The sequence below is a fragment of the Zootoca vivipara genome, chromosome Z, assembly GCF_963506605.1.
Source record: "Zootoca vivipara chromosome Z, rZooViv1.1, whole genome shotgun sequence".
NCBI lineage: Eukaryota > Metazoa > Chordata > Lepidosauria > Squamata > Lacertidae > Zootoca > Zootoca vivipara.
The window spans coordinates 15379995-15405284 of record NC_083294.1 but is presented as its reverse complement, the minus strand read 5'-3'; the positions used below and the strand labels follow the sequence as shown (position 1 = coordinate 15405284).

Here is a 25290-nt window from a genome sequence, read left to right as displayed (position 1 = left end):
TCTAGTGGTAGGAGGGAAAACAATGCAGGAGACAAACCCCTGGAGGAATGTGACACAACAAAACAAGGCTTCCTGGATCCGTGCTTTGGCTCTGGAGCGGCAAAATCAATTCCATGCCCTCACCTTGGACACTGATTCTCAGCCGGAGGAGCAAGAACAGCAGCTGCAGACCTCAGACCACACCAAGGTGGCAGTGGAAGGTACAGCGCACATAACGATTCCTCACACTCCCCAGAGAAGGAAGAGACGTCTGGTGGTGGCAAGTGACTCCCTACGGAGGGGGACAGAGGCAGCAGTGTGGGGAGGAATGGCTCATGGTTTCAGTTGTCTCTACACAAATGCACAGAGAATGGGAAGCAAGCAAGAAGAACTTGAACTCAAATACAGGATGTCAAATATGACCCAGTAGGCATTACTGGAACCGGGTGGGATGAAACTCATGACCCAACTCAAGAAATACTTGCTAAAATGTATAAAAATAGATCATCTATACCTTCCATCTATATGTTGGAGATCCCCTTCATGGATCACTGCCTTGTCGTGGCGAAGGGGCTTAAATAACTTAGAGAAGTTATGTTTTGACCAAACGTGATCCACCTGGAGAAGGAATTGGCAAGCCACTCCAGTATCCCTGCCAAGAAAACTCTATGGACAAAGACAACAGGCATATAAAAGTTATGACGCTGGAAGATGAGCCCCTCAGGTCGGAAGGCGTCCAACATGCTACTGAGGAAGAGCGGAGGACAAGTACAAGTAGATTCAGAGCTGATGAAGCGGCTGGGCCAAAGCCGAAAGGTCGCTCAGTTGCGGATATGCCTGGAAGCGAAAGGAAAGTCCGATGCTGTAAAGAAAAATATTCAATAGGAACCTGGAATGTAAGAACCATGAACAATGGTAAGCTGGATGTGGTGAAAAATGAGATGGCAAGAATAAATATTGACATCCTGGGCATCAGTGAACTAAAATGGAAGGGAATGGGTGAATTCAGCTCGGGTGACTATCATATCTACTACTGTGGGCAAGAATCCCGTAAAAGAAATGGAGTGGCCCTCATAGTCAACAAAAGAGTGGCAAAAGCTGTAATGGGATGCAATCTCAAAAATGACAGAATGATCTCGATACGAATCCAAGGCAGACCTTTTAACATCACAGTAATCCAAGTTCATGCACCAACTACCGGTGCTGAAGAAAGTGAAATTGACCAGTTCTATGAAGACTTACAACACCTTCTAGAAATGACACCAAAGAAGGATGTTCTTCTCATTACAGGGGATTGGAATGCTAAAGTAGGGAATAAAGAGATAAAAGGAACAACTGGCAAGTTTGGCCTTGGAGTTCAAAATGAAGCAGGGCAAAGGCTAATAGAGTTCTGTCAAGAGAACAAGCTGGTCATCACAAACAATCTTTTCCAACAACACAAGAGACGACTCTACACATGGATATCACCAAATGGGCAGCATCGAAATCAGATTGATTATATTCTCTGCAGCCAAAGATGGAGAAGCTCTATACAGTCAGCAAAAACAAGACCTGGAGCTGACTGTAACTCAGATCATCAGCTTCTTATAGCAAAATTCCAGCTTAAACTGAAGAAAGTAGGAAAAACCACTGGGCCAGTAAGATACAATCTAAATCAAATCCCTTATGAATACACAGTGGAAGTGAGGAACAGGTTTAAGGATTTAGATTTGGTGGACAGAATGCCTGAAGAACTATGGATGGAGGCTCGTAACATTATACAGGAGGCAGCAACGAAAACCATCCCAAGGAAAAGGAAATGCAAGAAAGCAAAATGGCTGTCCAACGAGGCCTTACAAATAGCGGAGGAGAGGAGGCAAGCAAAATGCAAGGGAGATAGGGAAAGATACAGGAAACTGAATGCAGATTTCCAAAAAAATAGCAAGGAGAGACAAGAGGGTCTTCTTAAATGAGCAATGCAAAGAAATAGAGGAAAACAATAGAATGGGGAAAACCAGAGATCTGTTCAAGAAAATTGGAGATATGAAAGGAACATTTCGTACAAAGATTACCATAATAAAGGACAAAAGTGGTAAGGACCTAACAGAAGCAGAAGACATCAAGAAGAGGTGGCAAGAATACACAGAGGAATTATACCAGAAAGATACCACAGTGATCCATGCGATGGTCACCTCTAGGCTTGATTATTGTAATTCGCTCTACGCGGGGCTGCCCTTGAAACTGACCCAGAAACTCCAGCGGGTGCAGAATGCCGCGGCGAGGCTCCTTACGGGGTCCCGGCTGCGGGATCATATTCATCCAGTGCTTTACCAACTGCACTGGCTCCCGGTGGAGTACAGGATCAGGTTCAAGGTGCTGGTTTTGACCTTTAAAGCCTTATGCGGCTTAGGACCCTCGTACCTACGGGACCGCCTCTCCCGGTATGATCCACAGAGGACATTACGGTCCACAAATAATAACATATTGGAGATCCCGAGTCACAAGGTGGCTAGGCTGGCCTCGACCAGGACCAGGGCCTTCTCAGTACTGGCCCCGACCTGGTGGAACGCTCTGTCCCAGGAGACTAGGGCCCTGCGGGATTTGTCATCTTTTCGTAGGGCCTGCAAGACAGAGCTGTTTCGTTTGGCCTTCGGACTGACGCAGTCTGACCCCACGGTTACCCTCCCCTAAGGTTTTATTTATAATGGTTTTATTTTATTCGTAGATTTTTAATTTTAAAATTGAATTTTAACATTGTATTATTCTGTTGTTTTAACTGAATTGTTTCTTTTATATTTGTGTTGATATTATTTGTTGTTAGCCGCCCTGAGCCCGGTCTTGACTGGGAAGGGCGGGGTATAAATAAAAATTATTATTATTATTATTATTATTATTATTATTATTATTATATGGAGGTCTCGTACACCTCAGGTAGTGTGGTTGCTGACCTTGAGCCAGACATCTTGGAGAGTGAAGTCAAATAGGCCTTAGAAAGCATTGCTAATAACAAGGCCAGTGGAAGTGATGATATTCCAGCTGAACTATTTAAAATTTTAAAGATGATGCTGTTACGGTGCTACACCCAATATGCCAGCAAGTGTGGAAAACTCAGCAATGGCCAGAGGATTGGAGAAGATCAGTCTACATCCCAATTCCAAAGAAGGGCCAAAGAATGCTCCAACTACCGCACAATTGCGCTCATTTCACACGCTAGCAAGGTTATGCTTAAAATTCTACAAGGCAGGCTTAGGCAGTATGTGAACCGAAAACTCCCAGAAGTGCAAGCTGGATTTCGAAGGGGCAGAGGAACCAGAGACCAAATAGCAAACATGCGCTGGATTATGGAGAAAGCTAGAGAGTTCCAGAAAAACGTCCACTTCTGCTTCATTGACTATGCAAAAGCCTTTGACTGTGTCGACCACAGAAAACTATGGCAAGTTCTTAAAGAAATGGGAGTGCCTGATCACCTCATCTGTCTCCTGAGAAATCTCTATGTGGGACAAGAAGCTACAGTTAGAACTGGATATGGAACAACTGATTGGTTCAAAATTGGGAAAGGAGTATGACAAGGTTGTATATTGTCTCCCTGCTTATTTAACTTATATGCAGAATTCATCATGCGAAAGGCTGGACTAGATGAATCCCAAGCAGGAATTAAGATTGCCGGAAGAAATATCAACAACCTCAGATATGCAGATGACACAACCTTGATGGCAGAAAGTGAGGAAGAATTAAAGAACCTTTTAATGAGGGTGAAAGAGGAGAGCGCAAAATATGGTCTGAAGCTCAACATCAAAAAAACCAAGATCATGGCCACTGGTCCCATCACCTCCTGGCAAATAGAAGGGGAAGAAATGGAGGCAGTGAGAGATTTTACTTTCTTGGGCTCCTTGATCACTGCAGATGGTGACAGCAGTCACGAAATTAAAAGACGCCTGCTTCTTGGGAGAAAAGCAATGACAAACCTAGACAGCATCTTAAAAAGCAGAGACATCACCTTGCCTACAAAGGTCCGTATAGTTAAAGCTATGGTTTTCCCAGTAGTGATGTATGGAAGTGAGAGCTGGACCATAAAGAAGGCTGATCGCCGAAGAATTGATGCTTTTGAATTATGGTGCTGGAGGAGACTCTTGAGAGTCCCATGGACTGCAAGAAGATCAAACCTATCCATTCTGAAGGAAATCAGCCCTGAGTGCTCACTGGAAGGACAGATCCTGAAGCTGAGGCTCCAATACTTTGGCCACCTCATGAGAAGAGAAGAATCCTTGGAAAAGACCCTGATGTTGGGGAAGATTGAGGGCACTAGGAGAAGGGGATGACAGAGGACGAGATGGTTGGACAGTGTTCTTGAAACATGAGCTTGACCAAACTGCAGGAGGCAGTGCAAGACAGGAGTGCCTGGCGTGCTATGGTCCATGGGGTCACGAAGAGTCGGGCACGACTAAACGACTAAATAACAACAACAATGTTGGAGATATAACAGAGAAATTGGGTCTTATCTGCATATGTGTGGAATTGTACAGACATCTGTGTATTTTGGAATAATGTATATGAGGAACTTAAAAAAAACTATTTAAATTTACATTTAAAAAGGCCAGAAATATTCCTATTAAGTATACTGCCAAAAGAAATAGGGAAATCGAAAGGAACATTGTTCATGTACGGGATAACAGCGGCCAGAATTTTAGTAGCAAGAAACTGGAAAAATACAACAATATCTAATATGGCAGATTGGCAAACCCTAATGGTGCCGTAGAATATCTGCAGCTAGCAAAGACGACAGGAAGGATCAGAGGCCAAACAAAACAAATAGTCTATAAGGAATGGAGAATTTTTAAAGAATACTTTAAAAACCATGGTATAAAAGGAAACCTCCTGGTGGAACTAGACTGACCCTTGTATTGTATAAAAAGTAACTGACCAATTCACAGGGATGTAAAAAGAGACTATACAAGAAATATGCAACTGTGTGGTATAAGGGAATTAATAGATAAAGTACAGTGAGACTAATTGGAAGTCCTTTTTAACTCCCCCCGCCCCCAAACAAGATTTATAATTATTTGTGTTGTCAGGTGTATAAACGATGTTTGTTATACTATTATTGTTTTTTCTTTCTTTCTATACTTAAATGTATTTATTTTAAAATAATAAAGACATTAAATGGAAAAATAACAGCAACTCATGACTGGAATGTAGAAACTGAGAGGTACAACTTGCTCAAAAGAAATAGATCAAGCAGGAAGGGAAGAGAAGTAGCATTTTTTGTAAAGGATGTGTACACTTGTGAAGAGATCCATGATCTGGAGCATGGAAGGCAGACTGAATGTGGGTGTAGGAGAGGGAAACAACCGTGACTGCGGATGTCTGCTATAGACCACCAAGCCAGATTGAAGACTTGGATGATGGCTTCCTAGAGCAGATTACCAAACATTCACAAAGGAGAAATATAGTAGTCATGGTCGGAGACTTCAATTGTCCTGATATCAGCTGGGACTTAAACTGCCAAGAATGTAAGGGCCAACCAATTCCTTCATTGCCCCACTGACAATTTCATTTCCTGGAAGGTCAAAGAAGCAACAAGGGGGCCATCTGTATTGGACCTGGTCCTCACCAAGAGAGAGAAATTGATCAACAAAGTGGAAGTACTAGGAAGCTTGGGAGGAAGTGATCATGTCTTTCATTATCTACTGGCAAGGGGAAACAATGTCCTGTAATTGGACATGAACTCTGGCCTTGAAGAAGGCTGGTTTCCAGAAGCTTAAGGAACTACTGGGTGTAGTCCCATGGTCAGAAATATTCAAAGAGAATGGAATCAAAGATGGATGGGAGTTGTTGTTCTTCCACGTCTTTATAAATGACTTGGATGAAAGAATTGAGGGGATGTTCATCAAATTTGCAGATGACACCACACTGGGAGGGGTAGTTATTGTCACAGAAGACAGAATCGGGATTCAGGATGACCTTAACAGATTGGAAAACTGGGACCAAACTGAGGACTCAGCTAGGCTGGCAAAGAAAAAGTGATTTATATGCGTTGTATGTGCAATATAACATTGTGCCACCAGATGGTGACACGGAGTCCCGTTTTTCTCTACCTATTTTCCCTGTTTAAATTTACACTGCTTAAACCTGAAATGCTTCTTTGATGTGTCCAGATCCAGCCTAACAAAATGAATTTCAATAGGGACCAGCTGCAGCAGTTTAAGATGTGGGATGCCTGGATTGCCAGTAGTACGGGTGAAAGAGATCAAGGGGTCTTAGTAGACCACAAGCTTCACATGAGTCAACAGTGTGATGTATTAGGGGAAGAAGAAAAAAAAGCTAATGCCATTCTAGGCTGCATCAGCAAATCAAAGAAAGTCATAGTACTGCTCTAATCTACACTTGGAAAGACCCTAGTCCATCATACAAACCTGCCTGGGTTCCGAGATCTTCAAGGGACGCCCTGCTCTTGAACCCACTACCCTCCCAGGCACACATGGTGGGCACACAGGAGAAGGCTCCTTCCCTGGAGAAGCTAAACAAGCTCCTTCCTTGCTGTCCTTCTGTTAGCAGGTGAAGACCTCCTCGTTCCAACAGGCTTTGGGGAATTAACTGGCTTTTTGGAAAGGGCCAGTGCTGTTATGTATTTATTGTAATTATCTGTATATTTTAATAGAGGTGTGTGTGTGTGTGTGTGTGTGTGTGTAAAATTCAAATTAGTGTTTAATTGCTTTTTAATGATTGTTTCCTATGTGTTTAGTTTTTTCTATTTTATCTGTAAGCTGCCTTGAGTACCTTTCCAGCAGGAAAAGGTGGGATGTAATAACAATAGTCATATCACCACCCTGCAAACAAACTGGAATGGATTCAAAACCAGACATATACCCTGTTTCCCCTTTTTTAATACGTAGTCGTAAAGTAAGCCATGGCAGAGTTTTTAAGCATTTGAGAAGTATAAGACATACCCCGAAAATAAGGCATACTTACGCGCTGCGGAAACCAACCCCCACAGGCACCTCCACTCACAGAGTCACTCCATGCGGCCGGCACTGCAGGAGTGCGATCAGCTGTGAAGTGGCGCTCCAAGAGCTCCGCTTAACAGCTGATCGCGCTCTCGCCTTGCTGGCTGCATTCCCGCGCTCCACCTTCTCGTCCACAGTCATCCCTGCCGCTTCCATGCTTGCCGCCACCACTGGGCTCACTGCTTCTTCCTTGCCTGGCCCGGCCAAGGAGCTTGGAGCGCCCTGCAGTGGCAGGCGGAGCGCCTGAGCCAGCGGCCTCCACCTGGCCCGGCCAAGGACTCCTGCAGCCATAGCTGCCAAGTTTTCCCTTTTCACGCGAGGAAGCCTATTCAGCATAAGGGAAAATCCCTTTAAAAAAGGGATAACTTGGCAGCTATGCCTGCAGCCCCGCCACTCAGAACCGGTGGCTGCTGCAGCGCCGAGCACTCAAGAGAGCCCAGCAGCGCCCTGAGCCAGTGCCCTGAGCCGTAAAAACCGTACCAGTAATAAAAAAATAAGACATCCCACCGAAAGTAAGCCACCCTGTGTTTTTTTGAGGAAAAAAAGTTATAAGACGGTGTCTTAAAAAGGGGGAAACACGGTAATCTAAATTTCAATCAAGCTTTCTGCAGACAAATCAGGACGCATCCTATATAATAATGTCCATGTTGTCCCTGCGTCCAGATGTCCCGTGTGTCCCTGGGTCACTGCGCATGTGCCCCAGGGATACAGGGATTGGACAGCAGAGACTGCGCGCGCGCACTCTCCCCCCACTCTGCCTCCTCCAACCGCCGCTCCCGCCGGGGTGGAGGCCGGCGAAGGCCTCCTCACAACCCTCCCTGGCCGTGAGGAGCGGCGGTTGGAGGAGGCGGGGGGGGGGGGGAGAGTGCGCGCGTCCTTCCTGTCGGCGGCTGGGGGAGAGGAAGGAAGGAGGAGAAAGCGCCGCTTTCTCCTCCTCCGTTCCTGTCCCCCTGCCGCCGACAGCAAGGACGGGTCCCAGGGTTCGGAGAAGCGCTGCGCAAGCGCTTCTCCGAACTCTGGGATGTCTGCTTCCTGTCGGTGGCTGCAGGAGAGGAACGGAGGAGGAGAAAGCAGCGCTTTCTCCTCCTTCGTTCCTGTCCCCCTGCCGCTGACAGCAAGGACAGGTCCCAGGGTTCGAAGAAGCGCTGCGCAAGCGCTTCTCCGAACCCTGGGAGTTCTGCTTCCTGTCGGCGGCTGCGGGAGAGGAACGGAGGAGGAGAAAGCAGCGCTTTCTCCTCCTCCGTTCCTGTCCCCTTGCCGCCGACAGCAATGACAGGTCCCAGGGTTCGGAGAAGCGCTGCGCAAGCGCTTCTCCGAACCCCAGGATGTTCTAGAGCCCGTTATTGAACGGGCTGAAATACACTAGTGTTGAATAAATAAGTTGCTGGAGGGAACCCCCCAGTCTGCAAAAAAAAAAAAAGGGTTTAACTTTGAGGTTACCGTAACAGTAAGTCTTTGTGCCAGAGGCAATGGACCACTCTCCATTGTTGCTCCCCTTCTGTGCCAGTTGGCCAGGGAATGAAACAATGCACGCATTTCTTGTTGAGCGGCCGATTCTCCTCCCCATCTCCAGGCTGAGGAAACTCTACTCCAACATGAAATATTGATTTCCTGGGCTGCAGCTCGACTCCCCTCGCCAATGTGGGCGAGAGGCTCCCTGCAAAAACGCCAGCCTACATTATTCATTGCCGGCATAAATGCGACCCTGCCTTCCTGGGACTGAAAACAAGGCCAGTTACTTTTACTCCTCTTGGCCCAAAGACTGAAAGAGGAAGATGGGGGGTAGGGAGGCTTAGTTGCTGCCAACTTTGCACTTACTCCTATGTGTTGGATCCCAGGAAGGAATGTGTGTCTTAGAGCAGGAAATTAAGGTCATAGAATCATAGGATTGGAAGGGACCCAAAGGGTCATTTAGTACAATTTCCTGCCATGTGGAACTCACAGCTAAAGAATCCCAGATGGCCATCGATTAAAATCCTCCAAGGGAGAGTTCACCGCCTCCCGAGGAGACCATTCCACTGTTGAACAGCTCTTACTGCCAGATAGTTCTTCCTGATGTTTAATCAGAATCTCCTTTCTTGTAACTTGAATTGCTTTGAGTCCTACCCTCCAGAGCAGGAGAAAACAAACTTGTTCCCTCTTCATATGTGACAGCCTTTGAGATACTTGAAAATGGTTATCATATCTCCTCTCAAGTCTTCTCTTTTCCAGGCTAAACAGACCCAGCTCCTTCAACCGTTCCTCATAAGGTTTGGTTTCTAGACCCTTCATCATTTGGTCACCCTCCTCTACGTACACACATTCCAGCTTGTCAGTATCCTTAAACTGAGGTCACCCCAACTGGACACAGTTATCTAGGCGTGGTCTGACCAAGGAAGAAAAGGAAATAATAACTTCCCTTGACCAGAACACCAAACATCTATTGAATATGCCAAGAATGGCATTAGCATTTATTTATTTTTTGCTGTTTTTCATTCAAAAGCCCCTGCCTACTCATGGTATGGAATGGGAAATTTTCCAGCTCAAAATCTTCTGTAAACCACCCATTGCTGCACACCCCTGATGCTATACAGTCGGTGTATTGCAACTAAATCAGTTCTACTCAGAGAAAACCCATTGAAATTCATGCATCTAAGTGAGTGATGCCCATCAATTTCAGTGGGTCTGCCTTGGGTGTTTTGGTTCCATTTTGCTTATTACACTTCCCTGTTTTTGAGCTGAAAGTGCTGAAACATACTTTCTCCCCACCCCCCAAGAAAAAAATACCCACTTTTGTTTGGGAGGCTTTTCCTGCATTGTTTGCTCCCCCCCCCAGTCGACTTTACAATGCAATTGTTGCTGCTGCTGCAGTTGAGAGGGCTTTGTAGCACTTGCTGAAAATACTCTCTCTCCATAAGCAAATCCTTGCCTGGAATGTGCTGAGCCTGTGTGTACCCATTTACTATTTAAAAAAATGGTTTGGGTGTTGATATGTCGTCCTGAAAAGCAGGTGTGGGGAACCTTGTGCCCCACAGATGTTGCTAGAATCTCGTGATAGGTTTAGGGAAAGACCCATTGCCTGAAATCCTGAAAAGAACAGCTGCCAATCATTGTGGACAATATGGAGCTAAATGGATAAGTGTTCTGATTCAGTGGAAGGCAGCTTCCATTGTCCCTCTCTGCATTTATTTCCCATTATTCCTATAAAAAGGAACATATTGCTTTGCTACCCAAATCTATCAGGCTACAGACAATTAGCATATGTAGCCTGAAGACTGTGGCTGAGTCATAATTTGAGTCAGACCTGCTTCTGCTAGGATTTGTACAACTGCTGCAAATGTGGCCAGTTTTGCAGCAAGAGCCACACACACAAAAATATATATACCAGTAAAGTCTGTATGTTGCCAGAGTTTTAAAATAAAACTGGGAAGACCCATACCGTAGTTCAGTGACAGAGCATCTGCTTTGCATGTAGAAGGTCCCAAGTTCAATCCCCAGCAGCATCTCCAGGTGGGACTGGGAAGACAGATCCCCTGCCTGAAACCCTAGAGGGCTGCTGCCAGCCAGTGTAGACAATACTGAGCTAGATGGACCAGTGGTCTGACTCTGGATAAGGCAGCTTCTTACGTTCTTATTTCAAATCAGTCATTTCTTCAGAACATTGAGGACTGGAATCTTACTTAACTTTTTAAGGGCTACAGCTCAGTGGCAGAGCACATGCTTTGCATGCAGAAGGTCCCAGGTTCAATCGCTACTGACATTTCCAGTTAGGGCTGACAATGGAAAACCTGAAGCACAGCTGCTGGTCAGTGTAGGCAATACTGAGCTAGATGGACCAGTAGTCTGGTTTGATATACGGCAGCTTCCTGTGTTCCTGAAATATGGAAGGCAAAGTAGGAACAGTTGCTGCTGTCTAAGTAATACCTTGAGAGCTCCCACCATTTACGATCTGTGGCTTTTCAAAAACCTTCTCTGGTTCCATTATAATGAGGCATCATGAAGCTGAGCAATGAGCTCTGCTGGAGATCTCAAGAAAGAACTGGCAATGTGCCCTATAATATTTTTGCCTCTCCATCCCCTCAGCAAAGCAACTAGCAGGCTGTATTCTTCTGCAAATATTTGGCACGTAGGTTGCAGCCTAGAATTTCTGTTGCACCCATCATGCAGAGTTCTGAGTTGTGGTTCTAGACTGCACCACTTCCTAGAAGGGTGGACTTTAGAATCATAGAATCAAAGAGTTGGAACAGACCTTGGGGGTCATCTAGTCCAACCCCCTGCAATGCAGGAATATGCAGCTGTTTTCAGCACCACACTCTAACTAACTGAGCTATCCAGGCTTTTTTTTAAAGCAAAAGAAGAAGCATTCTGTGTTGCACAATGTTCAATGTGCTTAAAGGCACGCTAACCCCTACACCATACTAGCTCTGATACATTAGTCCCGTCCCACCCCCCAATATCATTTAGGGCAAATTAAAATATTTCAATTTTTGTCTCTCTCACCCCCCCCCTGCAGTTCACAGAGGAGAAGTTTGGCCAGGCCGAGAAGACAGAGTTGGATGCCCACTTTGAAAACCTCATGGCCCGAGCAGACTGCACCAAGAACTGGACAGAGAAAATCTTACGTCAAACTGAAGTCCTCTTGCAGCCAAACCCTAGTAAGCACCTCTTTAGGTTTTGGAGAAATTGATCTATTGGGTGTCACGGGTGGGGGGCCCCCTTGGCTCTGTCAGGATCTGGCATGGTTTGGCAGCCCCGGATATAAGAAGAGGAGGAAGAAGGAGCACACGATGTGGGGCCTGGAAGGTTGGCATCTAGGGATGGAGAGAGGAGGTCCTCTCCTTGCAATCCTTGTTGTCAAAGAGGAGGAAGCAGTTCTGCCACCTCTCTCCACCACCCTGTGCAGAGCCCCTTTCATATTTGCCGCTAGCCCCAAATATTGTTGTGTTTTCCTTAAAGCATTTCTTAACCACACCTCATCAAGTAGATTGCAAGGCAGCAATCCGTGCAGCATGTAAAAGCCATTTCAAGTAACACAGAACCATAATGGACGATGGCAAGATTTAAAAACACAGAAAGCTTACAAACTGCATTGTGGTTCTGTTTTTTGTTTCATAAAGTAAAAACAGCAAGAAATCATCCAAATTGGCTAAACAAATAGGAGGGTCTCCAACCCACTTCCAAAAAGCTTGTAAAGTCTACAAGCCAGCCTTTCGAGGGTGGGGGGCATTCCAAAGTCGGACACTGTCATAGAGACACTTTTCATTGTACAGTCATACCTCATGTTGCGTCCGCTTCATGTTGTGTCTTTTCGCACTACGTCCCGTGGCAACCTGGAAGTACCGGAACAGGTTACTTCCAAGTTTTGCCGCTTGTGCATGCGCAGAAGTGCTAAATCGCGCTTCGTACATGTGCAGAAACAGTTGCGGACATTTCATGTTACAGACGGGGCTCCGGAACGGATCTCGTCCGTAACATGAGGTACCACTGTACAATTAAAGAATCAATCTAAAAACGTTGGCCATCCCTATTGAAGTGCCTGTGTCACTGGCTCTGCAGGCTTGACTTCTCCCCAGAGATACAATATCTTTTCCCAAAATGCTTTCAGGACCTAACACAATCTCTTTTTTCCCCACCCACCAGGTGCCAGAGTTGAAGAGTTCCTTTATGAGAAGCTGGACCGGAAGGTGCCCTCTCGGGTCACCAATGGGGAGCTCCTGGCTCAGTATATGATTGAGGCAGCCAATGACTTTGGCCCCAATTCCCCTTATGGTGAGTTTTGTGGACCTACACATAGCTTTTTTGAGAAGATGAGGGTTGGTGAGTCTCTCGTCAAGCCTCACCGCCATTGTATCTTCAGGGATGTGCAGAGGACTTGCATGTGGAGGTTGGTGGTTGCTGTGAAAAAATGGCTGGCTAAACAAGCCCATACTAAGTCTTTGCACTGTCACTACTTCTGCCCATAAAGGAAATGAGGCAAAGCTATTGTTGGTAGTCTCTAACTCTCCAGCAGGCCGTCAGCCAAAATGGCCAGAAGTCAGGCACAATAGGAGTGGCAGACTCCTCAAATGTGGGTGGCCTTTTCCTGGTCAAGGGCCACATCCTGTGACAGAGAAGGCAAGTTTTGGGTTCCCTACATCCCTTTTGCTCATCTGAAGAGTTCTGCTTCCACAAAAATCAATAAACATCCTTTCGTCGCAGCCAGAACCTCCTGAAATTTGTACTCTCGGACGATCAGGCACGAATTTGCCTGTTCTCTCTGCTCTGGTGCTCCTCAATTTGATTATGTTGGGTTCTTGCAAAATCCATTACAGCCCCGAGGCTCAAGTTAATGATCTCGGTCTCCTGTAATTGCATGGTGATCACACCCACACCCAAACACAGGAGACTCCAAGCAACTCCCTTTAGCCCATCCAAATGAAAATGGCTGTAATCTGGGAGTGCTGCAATATTGCTTGGGGATGTAACCTCATTGTTCGGCCTGTAATCACTGGTCCCCCTTCACATTATTGCGACTCGGCCAAAAGTCAGTCTAACTGAAATAACTCTGCAGTCTCCTCCTGACTAACCCTTGCCTTAGTTTCCTGTCTTCCTGTTACTCAGGCTAAAGCAGGGGTGTGACTCCCTGCCTGACTCCTGCCCTTTTCTTCTTTAAGAAATGTATTATTGATGTAAATCAAACGAATCAATACAATAAAAACAAACAGAAGTGCAAAAAAGCAGTGCACTATATCTGGGAGCGACAAAACATTAGGTTGGTAAAGTACTTAAGACCACCAGGAAAGCCAAAATTTACATTGTACTGTGGCGATGGAATCCTGGGCATCCTCATTTCTTGTTTATAAGATATAATCCCATCAAACAGCATAGGATATTTTTCAGGATTCTCCATGCCTTTATACACATAATTTACGAGTGTGTTCCCCCCCCCCCCCAGCAAGTATTAAACTCTGCATTTTTTTTATTCCAAACTGAAAGTTGTAAGTCCTGCAAAGTTTTTCCATATGGGGACCATTGAGCTTCTGGCAACTGCCAGTTTCCATGTCAAGAGTTCCTGAGAGTTGAAACCTTTCAGTTTATCAACCCATAGATTTAGTAAGCAAAGCTGTGGTGCAGTTGGAATGGGATGTTTGAGTATTTTGGTCATTTCTTGGCAAGCCATTGTCTAGAACTGGAATACTTGTGGGCAGCCTCATCATAGATGGAGAAAGGTTCCTTTCCCCCCACAATCTCTCCAAAAGCTATGAGGACATTGTGACATAGAGGCAATTTGCGCTGGTATGTAGCGCCACCCGCATAGGATTTTTATGGAATATTCTCACATGAGCTCAGGCAGACCTGTATGGTTTGGGTTACTACAGCGTGTATACCATTTAGAATATTTTATTTAAATGACTGGGAGACTACATGACCAGAAGGAAGAGACGGTGGAAGAGGATTGGGAAAAAATTTAAATATATTTGAAAAAATATTGTAATATTTAGATAAAAATTTCCTTAGTGAAGATAATATAGGCTATGAGCGTTAAAATTAAGATTTTAGAGTAGAGTTAGTAAATGTATAATTTAAATAATTGGTAAATAGATAAAGGAATAATTCAATTAAGATTGGGTTTTTAGATGATGGGGAATAAACTGCTAAAGATGTTTTATAATGAAATTCAGAAAGAAGGGAACGAGGGAAGTCAGTTGATGATGTGAATGAAAATAAGGTTTATATAAGAAATGTTTTTATATGTTTTTGTTCTGAGTTTGGTTTTTGTTATTAGTTTGTATTGTTGTATTTTGTTCCTTTGTTGTTTGTTGTTTTTTATAAAATGAATAAATATTATTATTATTTTTTAAAGAATATTTTATTTGCATGTTGCAGGTCTTTCTTCCATATACTGTAAGTTTAAAGCTGGTGTAAATATCTACCAATTCTGCACATGTAAAGGGACCCCTTACCATTAGGTCCAGTCGTAACCGACTCTAGGGTTGCGGCGCTCATCTTGCTTGATTGGCCGAGGGAGCCGGTGTACAGCTTCCAGGTCATGTGGCCAGCATGACAAAGCTGCTTCTGGCAAACCAGAGCAGTGCACGGAAACGGCGTTTACCTTCCCGCCAGAGCGATACCTATTTATCTACTTGCACTTTGAGGTGCTTTCGAACTGCTAGGTTGGCAGGAGCTGGGACCAAGCAACAGGAGCTCACCCCGTCGCGGGGATTCGAACCGCCGACCTTCTGATTGGCAATCCCTAAAGCTGGTGTAAATATCTACTAATTCTGCAAATGTACCCAACACCAAACCTTTTTTTGTACTTTTTACCTTGAGCTAATAAAATTGCCCTGAACCACCATTGTCACCTCTTGCCTGCGTAGAGGTGGAGTTGGCCTGACGCAGGTGAAGACCTTGCCCAGGTCAGCTGCCTGAAGTCCCTTTGTCTTCTCTCTCGCAGGGAAGACCCTCATCAAAGTTGGTGAAACAGAGCGGCGCTTGGGCGGAGTAGAGAGGGACTTCATCCACTCTGCCTCCATCAACTTCCTCAGCCCTCTGCGCAATTTCCTGGAGGGTGACTGGAGAACTATTTCGGTAAGTGGCGGGGGGCTCAGAGCACCTGTTTTGCATGGAGAAGGTCCCAAGTTCGGCCCCCAAGGGCATCTCCAAGTAGGGCTGAGGAATGTCCCCTGCCTGGCACCCTGGAGGGCCACTGCCAATCAGGGTGGACAATACTGAGCTAGGTGGACCAATGGTCTTGTTCAGTATAAATTAGTCTCCTGTGTTCCTGTTTAATTCAGTCCGCTCTTCAGAACTCTGAGGACTAGAATTTTTATGCTCAGACATAGGTCTGTAGCTTCTTACTTAGGGGAAGGGCTGCCTAAATCCTGGAAAGCCTCTGCAAATAAGTTAAGGCAATATTAAGCTAGGTCCTGACTCAGTAGAAGACAGCTTCCTATGAAAAGGCCAGTTTTGTGGCAGAGCGAGAGAGGAGTTGACTCCTGAGACATTTTCAAAGAGATGAGAGGGGGTTAATTAATGTCTAGGAGGAATTAAATAAATGCTCTGATACTTTCCGACCAATAAATAAGTAGTGTTAGACTGGCATCTGTGCCACAGGTGGTAGTCCGTCCACCGATGGAAATCAATGGCCCTAACTTAGTCATGTTCATTCATTTCATTGGCTCTACTCTGGGTAAAACTTGGCCAAATACCACCTCAGTCAGTTCAAAACACGTACATGCTCCCCCCCCAAAAAAAAGAATCCTGGGAATTGTAGTTTAAAAAAAACTGGGAATTGTAGCTCTCGGGGGGGGGGGGAGCTACACAGGAGGGAGGAGATAGAGGGGGAAAGGGGGGAGAAGGAAAGCATGGAGCGTAGGCCCTTTCCTCCGGTTCCGGAATTACGCAGGAGAAAAAGGGGAAGGAGGTTCACTGTCCCGAGACTCTTATGTTGGAGGAAGTCACGCGGAGGAGCAGTGCCGGATTCTGCATCGGAATGAGCAGACATGTTTTCCACACCTGTCTCACTGTAAATAGAGTGCACCAATAAAACATTGTTGAAAGACAAGCATGTGGAGCGCCGTTACTCTGGAGTAGTCTCAACAACCCCTGACACTTCCCTTCTACCTTCCCAGAAGGAGAGACGGATCCTGCAAAACCGCCGTCTAGACCTGGATGCGTGCAAAGCGAGGCTGAAGAAAGCAAAGGCTGCAGAGGCCAAAGCAGCGGTAATGCTCCTCTCTTCTCCTCCCCACTTACTTCCTTGTTGGCAATCCTCTTGTGTGTTTTGTCCTCCCTCTTACCCTCCCACTTAGCCTTTTTACTCATGCCTGCATGTGACAAGATTCCAACATGTGCTCTGCTACTCCACCCCCCTCTGGTGGGCCTGAATCTCTTCTGAACTGCATGCAGTGCATCGCCTAGGGAGGGGAGGAAGGGCTAGGATGTCTGAACTCTCCTCTCTCCTTCCCTGACCCACCACCACCACCACCACCACCTACCTGCAAGCCGGAGTGAGTAATAGAACATTTTTCAGCAGGTTGACACAGAAGGTGCCTGTTGGTAATCTCCAGTGGCAGAGAGTTCCACAGGGCTGGGTCGATGACGTTAAAGGCTCAGTTTCTCATTGTTGTCAGACGAGCCTCACCAACTGAAGTGGCCCCTGAGGCACCCTGGACATAAGTGGTTCATTAATACAAGGTCCTTGAACATGGCTCATTGGTGAGAGGGCAGCCACTTTTTAACTCAACCAATTACCCCTGCCCTATCTAATGTGTCTGCATTTGGCATTTGCTATGGGATTCTGCATCTAAAGTCATACGTGCCTAGGCAGTCCTTCAGATAGCCCAGTCCTTTAAGTGGGAGGTGATGGGATCTAGGTTTCAGCACCAAGTGTGGCCTGGGGTGCGAATTAAGGTAGTTGAACTCTTACTTTCCTCCAGGAGGAGGCAGATTCCTGCAGAACAGCTGGAATGGAGTTGTTGGGGGATGTTTGCACCTCATCTCCACACCCTGCATTAAAAATTGGCAAGTCTGCCATTTTTTGGTACATAGAGCAGGCCAGGCAAGCAACGGAGAGATTGAATGTCACATACAGCCCCTTAATTGATCACTGTCATTGTTGGAAAGGCTTGACCCCAATTTTGGGGGAAGCAGTGCTCATTCGTAGGACTTAAACTCTTGACCACCTTTAATGCATCTGAGTTTTATGTTACATATTAGCTGACGGGGGAAAGGGCCCAGTCGGGATGCAGTATCACAAGGAGGCTGTGCTCAGTTCTTCCAGCCCCTACTGGAAAGAAGCTGTTGGCCGTGGTACCAATCGCCAGTTCTCTCCTGCAAGAGTCAGAAGCTGGAGAGGAGGGGAGGGGAGATTTTAGCCAGGGCTGTGTGTTGCACAGAGGAAAACCTTCAACTAATGTGGGGACCTGTGGCCCTCCTGGTGGGCTGAACTCCAAATCCCATCAGCGCCCAACCAGCATAGCCAGTAGTCAGGGATGATGGGAGTTGTAGTCCAACAATATTGGGCGGCGGGGGCACAGGTGTTTTAACAAAAATCAAAACCGACCCAGACATCTATAAATGCAACAATGCGTTTAACGTGATGTTGCTTCTTTATTCCACCCTGCCCATTCTGTTATGACCAAACTTCAGATATCCGACTGTCTGAATCCACATAGGTTGTCAAGAAACATTAGCTTACTAGGTTGCCAAATACACAAGTTGGCCCTAGTGCTTCTGGTTCTTAGGGTTGCCTGCTTACTAAAAACCATGATGACACGAGCCGTTTTTTGCAATAAAAAACCCCCGCCCAGGTTCCTTTTTATACCTCCCCCCACACACCTCTGGCTCTCCAGATGTTGGGACTCCTGACTCCCACCAGGTTAGCCAGAATGGCCAATACTCAGGAACAGTGGGAGTTGTAGTACAACAATGTCTGGAGGGCCAAGGTTTCCTGCTCCCCACCTTCCTGCTAACTGAGTGCCTGTTACAGGGTGAGGCCACATCCTAGCCAACCTCTCTGATAACAGCACATTTTGTCAAAAGCCTCGTCCTGTTTTTTCTAGGGAACTTAAAAAAATTAAAAAGCTGCCAGGGATTGGGAGGTTAACACTGAAACTGAATTGAGTATGGCGCATAATAAAGTGGTTGCAGCTGCCACCTGAGTAGGGAAAACGATTGTGTGAACTTGCCTTTTTTGCTGGAACTGAAAAGTGTTTGGTTTGAAGCACCAGCTTCTCCTGCGTTCCAACCCCACTCCACCCTCTCTCTGGGGCTTGCCTGCCATTATCCCTCCCCTGTATCCCTCCTCGGTCCCCAGCCCTTCAATAGGAGAAGCCTGAAAGAAACACACCTCCATCCCACCTTCTCTTAAATCCATTCGCCCACAGCCAGGGGAGGGTGGATCTGACCCATTTCAGCTGGGAGGAGTGAATCTTTCAATGGGGGGTGCTGTCAGTTTCTGCTTGTCTCTGATTCCTGATATTTCCAGTCTTAAATCCAGTTCTCCACTTTTCCACATCAATTTGGTAATATATATACAGTATATATTTTAAAGTCTTCGTGAAAATTCAGCAGCATGAAATTTTCATGCAAATTTCTCTTTTGCATATTTTCTCCTCTTATAACACCACCTTTGTATGCTGCATTTCACTAATACATGCATTTATCTGCACACTCTTGACCTCAGTAAATGGATTTTTGTACATGTTACTAGGCTGGAGAATTGAATTGCAAAATTTGGATAATTTTTTAAGGCTGGGTGTGTTTCAGTTTGCACACTGTTTTGGAAAGTGCAGATTTGGTAACATTCTCCTTAAAATGTGAACTGAATCTCCCTTCTCTCCATCTGTATCCATAGCATAGCTGCCAAGTTTTCCCTTTTCTCACGAGGAAGCCTATTCAGCATAAGGGAATTTCCCTTAAAAAAAGGGATAACTTGGCAGCTATGATCCACAGCCCACCATCCCTCCCCACTGCAGAATTGCAAACCTTCTCCCTATCTCTGACTTCCTTATCCACTCATAGAGCTGATTTTGCCATCCAAAGCAAATTTCTTTCCTGTTCTCCTGAGTTGACTCTTTCCCTGTCTGTTAGTTTCTTTCCCCTCCTAACTTCTGAATCTCTTGCCTTTTGTGTTGCTGATGTTTTTGTCCACTAACCTCTCTGTTCTGTCTTTTTTTTTTATTCTGTGATTTTGCTCAGTGTGAGGGAGATGTGAGTATTATATTGTGTTTATGGTGCTGTGACGTTTTGACCTGAAATGCTTCTTATTGTCCCACTTCCATCCAGAAATCTTTTTTTTTTAAGAGAGTCCCCTTTGCCCAGCGGGGATTCGCCCTGGAGAATCTACTTGAAATGTGTGTGTGTGTGTGTGTGTGTGTGTGTGTGAGAGAGAGAGAGAGAGAGAGAGAGAGAGAGAGAGAGAGAGAGAGAGAGAGAGAGAGAGAGAGAGACCTGCCTGCGGCAGAAACAGCCGACTGGCTGATTTCATCCACAGAGCCTACAATCATTTCCAAAGCCTTTTTGTAAGTGTTTGCTCAAGAGGCAGAGTTTTGGGGTGGGGAGAGGAGAATGGTAGTCAGGGTGGTGTGTGTACCTGTTGCAATACAGGTTTGTTTTTTTAAGCTGCAAAATTTGACTTTCATTTTAAAGTCAAGTTACTAGTCCTTAATGGGTGCAAAGATACTTTGGGGGGGGATGCATTTTTCCTGGGTTGATATTTCTGTTTCAGTACCTTCCCACTTTGCTTGCTTTGCACAAATTAGGCATCATGCATGTTTGCATAATCTGGGCAGATCACAGAACTTCAGTGCAGAATTATTATTATTATTATTATTATTATTATTATTATTATTATTATTATTATTTATTATTAAAAAGGTACACACAACCCTGGTGTGGTTAAAGAATGTGTGGATTGTATGTATGATTTATCATGGGAACTACAAGATTATGGTTCTCCAGCTATAAATAATGGGCTGGATAATGGAGGATCAGGGCTCAGTCTTGAAAAGGGTATGACCATTTTGGAAAATGCCTGCAGTGCTGCGCTGTCTGACTGCATTTTGAGCTACCAAACTCAGCCTTTTTCTTCCTAATCCAGGTGTGGGGAACCTTGGCCCTCAGATGTTACCCAACTACAATTCCCATCATCCCAGGCCATTGGCCTTGCTTGCTGAGACTGATGGGAACTGTAGTTCCACAACACCTGGGGGGGGGACACAGGTTCAAGACACCTGCCCTAATCCTTGCAGCACAGTATTAAGGGGGATACATTCTCAGGCTTCTCACACTGCCTCTTGATCACTGCTTGCATATGGTGGCTATTGGCATGCAAAGAGGCTTGCCTCTTCCACAGCTCCTATTTTGCTGGCATGAAGTGGCTTGCCTCTTCTGCGGTTTCCTTTTTTGTTTGTTTTGCCAGAATGGTCATTGTGGGTATCTCGGCTAGACTGCATCCTTGAGCCACAAGACTTGGAGAGGCTCTCAGAACCAAATATCAATATATACATATATATATATAATGTGCAGTCAAAAAAGAAAAAGCATGGGCATGACCTCAGATTCCTGCTTTTGACAATGGGCTCCCTTTCTCCTTCTGCCACTTCCCTGTCTCAGAAATGAGGGTTAAGGTGTTCCAGACATCCTGTTCAAGAACATCTTGCTAGATTGATTATTGCTGCATCTAAACCTTACCTGAATTTGGGCCCTAAGGGTGGTCACCTTCCTTTTCCTATAAAACTGGTATTTTATTTTTGGCATTCTTGCTGAGGATTGTATATATATACAATTCACAGATTTGGGTGTGGGTGTTCCTGGGCAAAGGTCAGAACTTGAGTGCTAGGTTTGGCACCCAAGAAGCAAGTTTTTCGTCACTATTGCTTTGAAGGCACTGGTTTGAGAGTGTTTGGTGAAAACTAAGGAGGGTTTTTTGGGAGAAAAGAACTGCTTTGCTTATCCACCTATATCAGCGGGGGAAATATTGTGCAAATTTGATAAATATTGCTGGGGGGTTTCCTATGAGTTTATAATTTTATGCAAGTCACAGTATACTGACTCCCCTTGGCTGTAGAAATTTATGTATATATTGATGCAAAACTTATAAAATGATAGCTATTTGTACACAGCCTTGCCCACTAAACATTTCTGCTCTGCAGATTAAGCATATCTCATTGATTTAAAAAGTTACTCTTAAATCAGGGTTGAGTTAGTTGTGTCTGCTTAATTAAATACAGTATATGTTGCCTTTTTGTGGTTGGAAGAATTGGTTGGGATAGGGGTTACATTGTGCTTTGTCATCTTCCCTGGCTAAGTGTTTTAAAAGTAAATGGGTGCTTCACGGCTGCAGTTGGGTCAGAAGTCTTTGTGAGGGGCTGCCAGCTGTTTGCACTGGCTTTTAAACTGAACCTGGTTGTATTCCATACAACTGAATAAATGAGGAAGCGTCTGCAGCAGAGGAGTCAAGACTTGGGGCTGTCCAGAATGCTGCCTTTGCAGTGGCAAATGTGCTCCCACAAAATACCCTGTCAGGTTTAATGACACAGTAAGGGCAAAGCAATTTCACACATACTTTTCTGTGTGTTTGTGTGTCTGTCACTCCCCTTCCACACTCCAAATGCTCTCTCACAAACTCTCCATCCAGCACCGAGTTTTTTGATCTGGACAAAACAACCCTTGCTTCTAGAGGCTCATTCACATGAACTGTGATAGTAGGATTCCTTATTCTGAAGTTGCAGGCTACTCTTCAAACACCCTTTAAGATGTCTCTGCTGTGGCCCACAGCAAATAGGAGCAGTTAGCTGACAAGGGGCTAAACCTCTCCTCTTTGCCCACTGCAGTCCTGATGATGGTGTTGGTCCCTTGCTGCTTTAAAGGAGCTCATGAGAAGGCCTCTCCAGAATGAAACACCACCACCACACCATTTCTGTCTAGAGGTTTATGCTTTCTGCCACCTGGTCACCAAAATGCCTTTCCTTAGTCCAGCTGCAGGCGCTTTGGGGTTCAGCTAATTATCTTGCCCCTTTCTGCCTGGCTCTGGCCCAGTTTGGGAGCAGAACAGACTCTGATTGCCCCGATGGATGACAAAAGCCCTGGATGTGCCTGGGACAGATGTTGCACCTATGCTCACCCCACCAGCTGGTCTTGCTCTGCCCCTGTTCCTTTCAGAAGGACTTTCACCAGGCAAAAAACGGGCAGCATGTTTCCAACAGAGGGCAGCCCAATCCTTTGAGGAGCCCACCCAACACAGGGTTGAAGGCAACTGGTCTAACTTATCTGCCCCTAGCACTTGAATTCAGTGGTGTACTATCGCAGCTAATATCCACTGACAGATCTATTCTCCATTAATTCACACCTAATTTCTATCTTAGGCCATCACTGGGAACTTTCTGGAAGGTTGGGGGTGCAGCAGCCAGATACTACCTGTAATTGACAGGTGGATAAATTGGACAGTTTCAGTTTCTTGTTTCCCCCTTGATCTTAAATTCAGTTTGCTTCATTTCCACATCAGTTATTATTATTATTATTATTATTATTATTATTAAAATAATAATTGCATATTTTGTATGCAGTTTTGCCTGATGTAAAATATTTGGCAAGCATCATTTTGATAGCCATCTTCAGATATCTGAAGTGCTGTCACATAGCAGCTTGTTTTCTGCTGCTCCAGGGGGTGGGCCCCAAAGCAACGGAATCAAGTGACTTTCTGAGAGTAAGAGCCATTCAGCAGTGGAACTGGCACCACGGGGAGGTGATGGACTCTCCTTTGTTGGAGGCTTTTAAACAGAGGTTGGATGACCACCTGCCAGGGATTCTTTAGATTCTTGCATTGCAGGAGGGGGGTTGGACTAGATGACCCTTGGGGTTCCCTTCCAACTGTATGATTCTGTGAATTTTCCCTAAAAAGAATACTTTTGGGGAGGGGTATATTGCTGTTTTTCCTTATATGCACATTTTTGGGTTTTTTTGTTCGTTTGTTTTTTGTTTGCTTGCTTTGGTTGGAGAACTACATCATGAAATGCAGAGAATTTTAAGGACAGCCGCATTTATTTTATTTTGGAAAAACGCAAGTTCACATTGAAGTGTGAACTGAGCAAATTTCAGAGGGTGGGATTAATCTCTAGCAGCTGGAATCTTTGGGGAAGGAGGTACCAAGTCAAAAGGTAGGCCTGATTGAGTGGAGTCCCCATTGGTCCAGCTATAGTTAGAGGAGCTTGCTAGAACGTAAGAAAAGCCCTGGATCTGGATGAGGCCGAAGGAGTCCCATCTGGTCCAGCATCCTGCTCTCACAGTGGCCACCCAGGTGCCCCCAAGGGAAAGCCACAAGCAAGACAAGAGTGCACAAGAGCACTCCCACCCCCCACCCCCCGTAGTTTCCAGCAGCTCGTATTTTTCAGAAGTATTTCTGCTTCCAACTGTTCCCCTGGAGGCCCTCCCTCTCGCAACACAAGCTGCAAGGAAGCCTCTAATGCTTCTTACAGGAAATACCTGTCCCTCTAGTTCCCCCCTCCCCACCCAGAAAAAAAGAAAGCCTTCCATTCACCCTTCTGCATGATCTATACGTGAAATTCTATTCCCCCTCCGTAGGCTGTGCCTGACTTTAACGAGACTAGACCACGTAATTACATTCTCTCCGCCAGCGCATCAGCGGTAAGATCAACTCTCTCCCTCATCTCTTAGACAGTTTGTGCTTTAACCTCTTTTTATTGCTCTCCCTCCTCCCCTTTTCCTTTCCCTTTATCATCCTGGAGCAAGCCTTTTACTGCTGGTTTTCAACATTTTAACATAATGGTAGCTCTCCAGGACTGTGTGCAGAGCTTTGTAGGCAGAGGAACTTGAGTTCTGTTGATCCATAGGCTGAGCAGCTTATTACATTATTATTTGCAGTTTATACTTTATTGTTTATTTTCTGTTTAACAAAATTCGTACACCGTTTGATTGTTTTGTTTTTACAAATCTCCCAGCGGTTTACAAAGAAAAAGTTATTGATAAACCATTAAAGTCAGGAGTTGCTAAATAAACCACGTGCAGCCTGCAAAAACAACAACAACCCACCGTTCTAAGATGGTTCCTGTCCTCTTAGGCTCACAAGCTAAGAAGAGACACAACACACAAGGAAACAGGAACTGGAGGGAGGAGGAAAAAGCAAACTGTAGCAGAAGCTCTATAAGGTTACAGTTCTTAAAGTTAATAGAGATATTATTGGCATTATAGATAAAGAGCAGTCCTCCACAGATCAGAACTAGGAACAGAGGAGGGGGTAACAACATCCAGGGTGGCAGGATAGAGAAGCATTCTTAGGAAACTAGTGATTGCCATGACTCTGCCAAGGTGCTTCCTCTATATATTTTCCTTCCAGTCCAGTGCCAAGCATGGGATGCTTTTTCTGGGCAGCTTCATAGCCAAGTGGGGGATTTGAACCCTGGTCTCCAGGTCCTAGTCCTCATTTAATCTCCACAACAACCCTATGGCGTAGGCCTGGCTGAGAAAAGGGGGCGGGGGTGAATGTCCCGAGGTCCCTATCAGTGAACTTCATGGCCAAGTTGGGTACTTGAACCCTGGTCACCCAGCCCGGCACTCTAACCACTATGCCACACTTCTCCAGGAATAGCAGAGGCAAGATTGGCAGCAACGAACACTGGTTTGTCTTGGGCTCAGCCGTTCCAGGCACACTGTGCTACATCTCTCATCAGCCCCCAGCATCACATGGATATGCCAGATGGATCTGATGGGAGCTGTAGTTCAAAACATCTGCCAGGAGGTCCACCAGGTTGATGAAGGCAACTTCTCTGCTCACCACCCCTCCTTCAAATTCCCTTCAATGGGCGGAAATATTGCTTTCTGCTGGACAAGAGCAGGCAAACAAAAGCCC

The 25290-nt window shown here is 45.4% G+C and overlaps 1 protein-coding gene across 4 annotated transcripts in view; it reads left to right on the top strand.

The window, feature by feature from the left end:
• SH3GLB2 (SH3 domain containing GRB2 like, endophilin B2) overlaps positions 1–25290 on the top strand; it is a 55495-nt gene that overhangs the window by 14119 nt on the left and 16086 nt on the right. For 2 of the 4 annotated variants that reach the window (XM_035113034.2, XM_035113033.2), the window contains exons 2-6: positions 11455–11596; positions 12582–12710; positions 15376–15509; positions 16553–16645; positions 24006–24068. In XM_035113034.2, coding sequence (XP_034968925.1) covers positions 11455–11596; positions 12582–12710; positions 15376–15509; positions 16553–16645; positions 24006–24068 — 561 coding nt within the window. The remainder of the gene's footprint in view (positions 1–11454; positions 11597–12581; positions 12711–15375; positions 15510–16552; positions 16646–24005; positions 24069–25290) is intronic. The other 2 variants (XM_035113038.2, XM_035113037.2) reach the window with 1 other exon arrangement.